We start from the raw sequence: 10129 nt of genomic DNA, 5'->3' as shown, positions 1-10129 counted from the left end.
GCTCTAGTTGTGATTGGATATTCAATTGATTGCCATAAACTAGGTTGCATTGGATAAATTTTTAAATAAAACTCATTAATTAAATATATCCTATTAATAGATGTCCGTGGATTATCGGCTTGACTTGGTAAACGATAAGTTTGAATAAATAAAAAGCATTTCCATGTTCCATGATGTGTTAAATTTAAATAAGGAATTAATTGAATGCGTCGATTTAATCGTAAAGCTAAGTTACGTGAATATTCATAACCATTCAACTTCCATACTATTTGAGCTGATTCCATCCAAACAGCTGTATTATCCAATGCATTAAAATATCCTAGATTAGAATAAAGATAAAACGGATTACCTTCTAGTGCAATATATTTTACACCAGTAACAATCAAGGTATAAAAGATTGTATTCCACTTGTGATTCCCAAATGTCATTTGGCAGGTATAAAAACCTTGATCATAGTGATCTATACTTGGAAAGACTAAATATGTATCCTCCATGTAAAATGAAGATATCTCTGGCAGTAAATTCCATTTCATTTCTTCATCAAACAGTCTATTTTGATTATTCTTAGGCTTTTTAGTTCTGTAAAATCGGCCAGATATAGATCCTGAGCCAGAATCGGTTGGATTTATCGATCTTCCATTTTTAAGCCATTTTATAGTCAAAGTATGCTCTTTAAATAATCGAGAGGTTAGACCGAAAATTCCTCGAGAAGTTAATTTTTTGGCAAGGTTGTAAGCTGGTGTTACACAGTCCATTCGAGCACTTTGCTTAACATGCATTCGTAGAATATTTTGATATGCATTCAAGTTAAGTTGATCTTTTGCAACCTGGAAAGTTATTTTGTCAGCAATATCAAGGCTACTAAAATCTTCATCTACACAATTATGATCACATTCTGTAGTCTGATGGCTAACCCCAGAACAATTGAACCCATATGGTTCTGGAGGAGGATTGTTACAAAATCGGTAACGTGTCCTGCTTCCTGTATGACATCCTTCCCCATTAATATTTTGCCCACCTGTAGGAAGACATGATGACCATGAACTCCATGTTCCCCAACCTGGAATACGTGGGCAACGTGTATTGACAAAACATGGTATACATTCTTTAGCTTGAGATTCATATGGATTTGAACTTTCACACATCACTGTTGATGACTGTACATTACCATATCCATCAAGACAACTTCGAACTCGACATCTTACTCCATTACCACAAGTAACGGAACAAGTTAAGGGTGTCGAAGACCACTGACCCCATCTATATTTTAAATTTCTACTAGCAAGGACATAACTAATTAAAAGACAAATTAGTATGAACCAGGAACAGTTTAGCATTAGACAAATAAGTTAAGTATAAATCATACTTTGAATGTCTTACAATATATTTACAGCGATTTATTGATTATCTTAATAGATTATCAATTTAAATAATACACGATAACAGACAGAATATATAAGAATGTGTGATTATATTAGGAAGAGATTCCAATCAGTTAGATAAACTTTACTTATTTAATCAAGAATACATGCCGAGGATAAGTCAATTCGGTATATATCATGGCTTGTTAATTAGAGAATTATAGAACTCTATAAGTGGGAATTAATGGAAAGTAGAAAAATGAACACTTATGAAAGTTCGCAGTCATGAATATTTTGATCTGTTTACGTGATAGTTATAAATCGAGAAATTATTCAAGTCATTAATTTAACTAGGATAACGGATAAGCAATCCAGCTTTGAGATTAACTAAAGCAATACCTGGCTACATTACGAAACCTTAAAAAACTTTAAGATACAGATAAATTGTAAACATCAATTTGAAGGGAAATCAAAATTAGCTGATCACGATTATACTTTTTAAAAAATTAGTTTGTAGATCGACGACAACTAATGACTTCTGATTAACAAAGACGATTGTTTCTCTGATGGAAGATCGTTGTATCTCAAATAAAGTAGTATCTTGAAAACAAGGAATGTCACTTAATTGCGTTATAGAGAGCAAATTATGAAGATAATCAGTTTGCGGCTACTAACTAAGAAGATATTCTGAATGTGAAAGGCTCTTGAGATAGTTTGGTTTACAAAGTGATAACTAATCCACGTAATATATATTACAAGGTGTCCAAGTGATCCACTCACAACACAGGTTGGTTTTATCTATAGATCAGGAAAGTAATAGCTTCATCAATAGAGTACAAGTGAACATTTCGAGTTTTTAATCAACATAGTCAACTGTATGCGCTATGTTAATTGTTGAATCAAATATACTTGGGACCAAATTAAAATGTACTAACTTAGGGATCGAGACAAAAGTTGTACTGACATGTTAACTATAAGCCTGAAACAATAAGGGAGACTAACTGATTCCTGAGTAGTAATAGTAAACTGTCTAACTCTTAGTACTGGACAAATCTTATTTATTATAGGAATAAACAATGAGGGTTCGAATCATTCTATGAGGATGAGTTTCTTTACAATCATAGACAAGTGCAGAAAGCAAATAACTTGAGCTTGTAAACTATCTTAACTGCATTCAGCTGGCTAGATTTGGTTTACCAATACTTTATAAGGATTTTTTTACTAAAATTATGCGAACCCGAACTACAAGCAAATCTATCTGATAAAACTACCAATCAGTCAAATCCTTTTAATACATGAATGATTTTACCAACGAAATAGCATTTATATGACACCAGAAAATGTACATGTATATATGAAAACGTCGGTTTACTGTTGATGACACTATTGGAAACAAGTAATTAGTTATTATTAAGTGATGATATCGGATAGTTAAATCTGTATCAAGTTATTCTCCTATTTAACAGACGTGAGTATTGTTGAATTACATCAAGTGCTGAGATTAGTATAACCTTTAAAAAGATGTGTCTGAAGATAGTTCACATTGCAATCTGATATCAGCTACAGACAAATATTTTGTCCTGGTCTGAGGTTCTTCAGCAGATAATCGACGGCTATACATTGAATCGGGACTAAAATCTTCAGTTATTACGGTGAGCACGATACCATTCACTTACAAAGACTGAATTCAATGATCATTATTTTCGAATTTTAGGGATGTAGTTAGCACTTCGGCGCTGGTAGAAAAACAATCAATGCAAACGTCTGTACAAATATATTTTAACGTGGATCCTTTTGTTGTCTACATTTACGGCATTAATATACACCACAAAGTAGGAACTAATAAAGTTATACGATGAATTATACAAATACTTGATAAAAATGAAAGGAAATCGAAATAGGAAAAATGCAGTACATTATATACTTTCGTAATGAATCACATATTTGATATACGAAGATGACTACTCAATAGTGGCTAATGATTCTTTCAACTGTTCATCTGGGCAGATTATTTCATCATTAGTTGCCAGGAGAATACAATAATGATCAAACAACTGCATTGTCACTTCAAGGTCATCCAATAGTTCCAAATGTTCTACTCTAAAATAAAAATACAAGCAATAACGAACTCATATGAAAGCTACACCTTATAAATGCATGTCCAAATAGGTAAAGTGAGATTTAAGAAATCAAAGTTAAATAATTAAATCTTAATTCTCATAAGGATAAGACTAATCAGCAGTTGACCCCTTTGGATGAATAATTTGTGTGGTAGAATCAAATTTACCCGGAAATTTTTCATCGCGAGGCTAAAAAATAAGCTTCAAGCTCTTTCAAAGATTAGATAAACTCTGACTAATTAACATATTAAAATATCGTATAGATTGTATATAAATTCACTGGTCAATGTTGTTATTTAAACATAAATATTTCTCATAATTACTTTTACATCCTGATAATCCATCAGAGTTTTGATAGAATCTTAAAAACAATAACACAAAAAACTTTGTATCGTCATCTCACATTTGGGATAGTATTTACATTTATGTTCATTTGATGCGTTCAAACTTCATTTATCAATAGATTTTTTTTAAAAGACTTCTACTTGATCGGATTTACTTTTACATAGTTACAAGTTTAGAAAAACGGATATATGACACGTTATGATTTTATCTACTGGTATATCATTTCAAGTGCAAATCCTCACTTACTTCAGGTAAACTCACGTTATATTTTTTTCAGCTCAAATTATACACATATTCATGAAGTGAAGGTCTGATTCAAAAATTTTGATACCTCATATAAAATGTTTAGATTCAAATGTTATTCGTCTTTACATCAATATTGGAAATGATCACGAAATATGAGACAGAAGATTAGTGATAATGAAAGATAAATTTTATTTTACTATGTATTATGAAGTTCAAAAACGACCCAATCTAATTTTACCTGTATCGAGTACTGGAAGGTAACATCTTATAAACTTGATTTATAGTCCATCCTTTGGCTTTTTTCCAACCAGCCTTAAAAAATCTGTAAAAAAGAATGAAAAACAATAACAAATATGCAGATTTTCTAAGTGAATGAATGTTTCAGCTGAAGATTTGTATGGAAATTAAAACAGTGTGTTTTTATTTGAAGTCCTGATGATAAAAGTGAATATTTTTTAAAAAAAAAACAAATGATTATTCTACGGACAATTTCAATCAACCGAAATGAATTTATCATGATGTGGAAATTACATTAAAGTTTAAATTTTACGCTACGTGTTAACGTTACACATCATGGGTTTAGTCCTAGTACTATCTGAAAACACGAGTGATGTTTGAAGATGACACCATGAACGTTTGAATTTTGATGCACACAAAATAACAGACAGCTTTGTTACGATTTTGAAAAACTAAAATATAACTGTATCACCAAGATCTGTATTCAAGACCCCAGTAAATTAATGTAAGCTCTCAACACCGAAGTTGTCCTTGAGTAACAGTTACATCAGAAATTGTTAATATGTTAACAGTAGGTAAACAGATTAAAGGAACTCTTATGAAAACTTTTTTCAAGTGGGTTTAAAGAAATATTCGTTTTAACAAACAAATAGCTATTCTTCATGACTAAGTCGAATATTTTGATTATTACTACTAATCGACTAGCACTACATAACCATTTGATTTATTCAAACAGTAAGTGCTTTGAACTAATTACCTTATGGAGGAAAACGGTTCTCGAACTGTATTATTTCACATTACAATGTAATGAAGCAGTGAATATAATATTCGATGGAACTTGAATCAGTAATTGCTGTTTGAAGAGATTACGAGATCACCTAAAGTCGGCGAACGGAGTGAAGGATCAGCAACAAGACAAGCTAAACTACTTCAATTCGTCTCAGCCCTGGTAACCAGAGGGAGAAGACCAGGTTTAGGGAAAGATGTATCCTAAAAGCAACCAGAAGCACGAACCAATGACATTTAGGGTACTTGCAAGTGAGAAATACAATCCGAAGGTAAAAATGGGCGCTTTTGGAGTGAAACCAAGAAATCCAAATTTCTTAAATAAAATTCCAAAAATAGGACGTTTACCAAGTGATTTATAAGGATCTAGCATCACCAACAGTAATCACCAGTAACATTTACATATGTGGAAATTAAAATAGAAATCTCACCGTTCCTCTTGAGTAGCCAGTGAATGACATGCATTAAGACCAGGAAGCTCACAGGAACGAGCACGAAAATTTTTGATCATAATAGAACCAAATGAATCGCTCATATTAACCTGCACAGTAGATAACACAGGATTCGAATACAGCGAATAAACACTCCTTTTTCAACTAGTTTTGCATCATGACAATAATGACAATGATAACAATGATAATTGTAATAATAAAGTCGATACTGATCAGTTAGTGGCGTATGAGATAGTGTTATAAATTCATTAGTGTTTATGAAGGTAATTGAGAATGATTTACGAAATAATCAAAAGATAAGGGGAATAAAATAATTAATATTCAGAGGTACTAATTACGAAATAAATAAATTGAGTATGTACTCATACATAAGGTAACATAATACGAGAGGATTGGCGAAATTTTGATGAGAGATCGAATGTTTATAACAGTTACATAAGCACAGTTTTTATAAAGAGAGTTAGTGTAATAGATCATTAACAAAGAAGTGATAGTCACTAAGTAAGTAGCGATCATAGTGTAAGTCCAGTTTGTATATTAATCGGGAGAAGAGATAAAATGTAAAAGACCAATCATAGGACAGAAAAACAGCTGCCATTTGGTGACAACAGTAACTCATCTATTAGCCTAATGATAGTCAAAAAAATCTCGTTTAATTTAAGGCTATAAAAACACGACGAAGTAAAGCTACTTTCGAATTCATGTGATTTACTTCCATTTGAAGCTTGCTGTGATGATACTAGTCAGTCTGAAAGTGAAATATCAATTGTCAAATTTTATGAACCAGGAAGATATAAAAATCACTCTGAACTAGAAATGGATTAAATGAAATTAGTCATTTAGCTATGAACAATATAAAATTTGGAATAAACATCCATCGTCCTGCATCGTCGTACCTCGCATTAGCACAGGAAATTAAGATGAAAATAAAAAGAGTCGAAATGATTAAAAAAACTTCTGTGAACATTAAAGGAATTGATGTTCAATACTGTGGATTACCATAAGAATAAAGCCATGAACATATTCGTGAGAAAAAACGGTTAAACCAAATTTAAAAAGTAGTTAGGGTTATCTAACTATTTTGGTCCGTAAATTATCCATTCGTCCGCAATTTGTAGATGGACACACTTAATAAAAGCTGTTTGCTTTCTAATTAAGTGTTTAAACTTCGAATTTGTGTCAAGGCTCAGTTTATTTGAAACGCCTGCATACAGACAGAAAAATATCCCTTTGAAGACAGTGAATTTTATGAGTGTATGATAATATCTACGGACGAAAATAAAAGTGTAATAATGACAGTTAGAGTTTAACAGACCTCTTCATTTCAAATAACGAGATAACGAAGAGCCTGGAATTAAAGTAGTTAAAGAACATTTGCTCATAGATTCAAGGTATGAAAATGCCATTATACTCAAAGGAAGCTATTCAAAAAGTTTTCAAGTGTCTCAAAACATTTAATAAGCCATTTGGAGCTGAAGACAAAAAATCGTATATACGGGATGTTCTGTAACTGAAGAGTTAGAGAATAGTAACTTTAGCATTTGTTAAGAAAATGGAGTCTCGCTAGCTTGTCATAATTATATTTATTAAAATATTTCTGATCTATACCACGAATTTAAGTTTAAATAACTGAATAGTATTGATATATTTCATATATTGGACGTGAACGACAGATGAAACTTGACATGGTTTTGTTCGCGTTATATCTACAAACGAACAGAAAATTTGATATGGTCCTGTGAATGTTACAAGGAATACAAATATGTCACGGTACATAATGCTTGTTGCTGGAAATAATGATAGAGTTTTGGTATACTTCAGAATTTGATGTTTAAACTAGGTTTATCATTAGAACAAGAGATGTCATCATTATCCACTTTATAAATATAATTATATTTTTTAGTAAGTTTTGCGTGAAATATCACGAAGTCATACATACATCTAAGTGTATTTATAACTGATCATTAACCGTAAAAATGAGTTTAAAAAAAGTATACCTACCTGTTCATAATGCAGGAATGAAGCACGTGGGAAGTTTACCGAAAGACCCTTTATTAACTGACAGCTTGCCTCTGGAGACATATAAACAAGTACGCATTCAGCAAGGAAGAGAGTTGGGCAACTTTTGGAACAACCGGCCCCATTAACTGTTGAACATAAAACATCTAGAAGATCTTGAACAGATCTTCGTAAATCGAAACTCAGTAAGTGAAACCGTCCCGTCTCAAAAACGTAGTGCAAATTATCATGTAGTGTGTCGACAACAGAAGTCTTTTGATTTACTGTAAGGTTTAAATTATCGTCTTTAAGTGGTGAAGCATCTGGGTTCAAAGTATAAAGCTTTTCGTTAGATATATAGCATACATATAAGAGAATATGGTAAAATGAAAACGTTGAACGGTCAGTCATTCAATATTAGTAGAACATATATTAGAAATGGATATGATAAACAGAAGCTAAAGTTTAGAATGTGATCATGTAATACTAAAAAATGTGCGGGAGGGGGGATAAGCTGGTATGTTTATTTGAAACGATATGTAAGGATGTGGTAAAATAACAAATAAATAAATATCACTGAGTGGTAACTTCCACCCGATAAAATAACCGTACCCATGTTTATAATACAATTGGCAATATTAATATTGAGGGCAGACCACTAAGTAAAAGCATATGCCAATGCTTCGGGGTCGGCACGGAATTCCAGATCAGTGCATGGAGTATTTATGTGACAGGGCTTGAAATCAACAATATATACATCCGATTAATGCCCTTATCTTACTTTCGAATGTCACAATACCTCAAACCAGTTGTCCTGATTTTGCATGGTTTACCTGGTTTAAAAAAAATTAACATGGTTAGTATCCTTATTTTGACTTTACTGGATTCCTCCACTTCAAATATCTTCTTTATGGTGTAAAATGGCTTTAATGTAGGTTGGACTGAATTGATGTCTCGCTTCACTGTTTCTGTTTGTCGTTTAAGGTTTCAAGATTCTTTTGAACCATTTTCATGAGGAACCCATACGGTGTCATTTACCGATACTCAGCAATATCGGATTTCTGACAATTAGACATGAAGATACTATAAAGAATGAAGGACATACATACTAGTCTTATTAGCTGCTCATATAAACGGATGACAATGGTGAACGTCGAGAATCACACTTTGTAAAAATAAAATCCATACATAATTCGGTGTGGCGCCACTAACAATGTGAGTTTGTAGGGCTTAGTAAGTCCGGGAAAAAATAGCCAAAATATTGTTTAATAACCAGATAAAGGTACATTGAATTATAAAATATTAACTGTCCGTAAAGGACCAATTTACTTTATATACAAGGATAATAAAAAGTGTGAGAGTTACTTGTTGATTCAAGCAGCCTTCTTCGTTGTATTGTCATAGCTTTTTGCTGAATGTTAGATGCCAAGTCTACTTCGACGTATAGCTCTGGAGTCTCCTGAGCATCTTTTAGAGCGAAGTACAATGTATCTGAGCCTGCACCAAGGTTTACAATTTGGCAGGCTCCACCTGTGGACTGGATAAGGTAATTTGTATTTTTCAAAGGTAAGGAACCTTTATAAATGATATGGCAATCGCTCTGAATGCAGTTGTTCTTATAAAATAGCCACGATTAATCTCCGGAGTTTTGTGTGACGGAGAGGAACAAAAATACCTGATATACTTGTCTTTCCAGTATCCACGAGAAATGGCATGAGCTTTACTGGATGTAGCGTCGTCATTAGTTAGTTGAATGATCTCATCTGTAGGACTACTCATCAGAGTAACGCTTACCGCATACAACCCGCGAAACACAAATGTTTCAGTCATCAGATTCAGATTCAGATTCAAATTTGTGTAGTAAGGACAGAAGGCCTACGGCCTATGTTATTCCTTTTCTAGTATGCTTCTGTGAGTGTCCAGTCTTCTCTTGAATGAGTCAATTGAAGGTGCGGACACCACTGCTTCAGGCAGCAGGTTCCAAGTATTGATGACTCGGTGTGAAAACCTGTATGCCACGGGTATTTTGTTCGTTCTTGGCTTTTCTACTCGCCGGCTATGTCCTCTGAGGTGTCCCGATCTAGTGGGAAGAAAGAGAGAGAATAAGTTAGGTCCGAAATCATTTCTCAGTATTCTGTACATCAATATTAGATCTCCCCTTAGTCTGCGATAGGACAGAGTAAAGAGGTTCAGTTTTTCAAGCCGCTCTTTATATGATAAACCCCGGAGTTCCGAAATTGCACGCGTAGCTGCCCTCTGTACCTTTTCTAGTATGTCTGAGTCACCTTTTAAACAGGGGCTTGCAGCCTGAACACAGTTCTCTAACTTAGTTCTCACTAAGGATGTGTATAATGTGGTGAACATGGTAGTATCAAGCTTAGTGAATGTCCTTTTTAAAGCCCAGAGGGTTCGAAACCCCTTAACTGCGACCTCCCGGCAATGGGCCGTCGTCTTAAGATCATTGCTCACTGTCACCCCTAGGTCCTTATGAGACCGGACTACGGGTAATAACACATCCCCTATGTTGTACGTATTAACCTTTGAATCCCCCAAGTTTATGTAGACACACTTTTCTGAGTTGATA

At 33.4% G+C, this 10129-nt stretch overlaps 1 protein-coding gene across 2 annotated transcripts; it reads right to left on the bottom strand.

The window, feature by feature from the left end:
- Positions 1 to 3116: 3116 nt before the first annotated feature.
- On the bottom strand, positions 3117 to 9362 carry LCMT1_1 (Leucine carboxyl methyltransferase 1). 2 transcript variants are annotated; one of them, XM_051208951.1, is made up of 6 exons: positions 9221 to 9360; positions 8911 to 9183; positions 7549 to 7868; positions 5527 to 5636; positions 4311 to 4394; positions 3117 to 3461 (listed from the first exon to the last, which is right to left on the bottom strand). In XM_051208951.1, the coding sequence occupies exons 2-6, from the start codon at positions 8945 to 8947 to the stop codon at positions 3323 to 3325; spliced, it is 690 nt and encodes a 229-aa protein (XP_051074360.1). In that variant the 5' UTR covers positions 8948 to 9183; positions 9221 to 9360; the 3' UTR covers positions 3117 to 3322. The 2 variants fall into 2 exon arrangements, with proteins under 2 accessions (XP_051074360.1, XP_051074359.1); XM_051208950.1 differs by having other exon boundaries at positions 7549 to 9082; positions 9121 to 9362.
- Between the last annotated feature and the right edge of the window lie 767 nt (positions 9363 to 10129).

Source organism: Schistosoma haematobium, chromosome 1 (genome assembly GCF_000699445.3).
Source record: "Schistosoma haematobium chromosome 1, whole genome shotgun sequence".
NCBI classification, from domain to species: Eukaryota; Metazoa; Platyhelminthes; class Trematoda; order Strigeidida; family Schistosomatidae; genus Schistosoma; species Schistosoma haematobium.
Note: the sequence above shows the minus strand (reverse complement) of the source record. Positions and strands in the feature narration are given on the sequence as shown.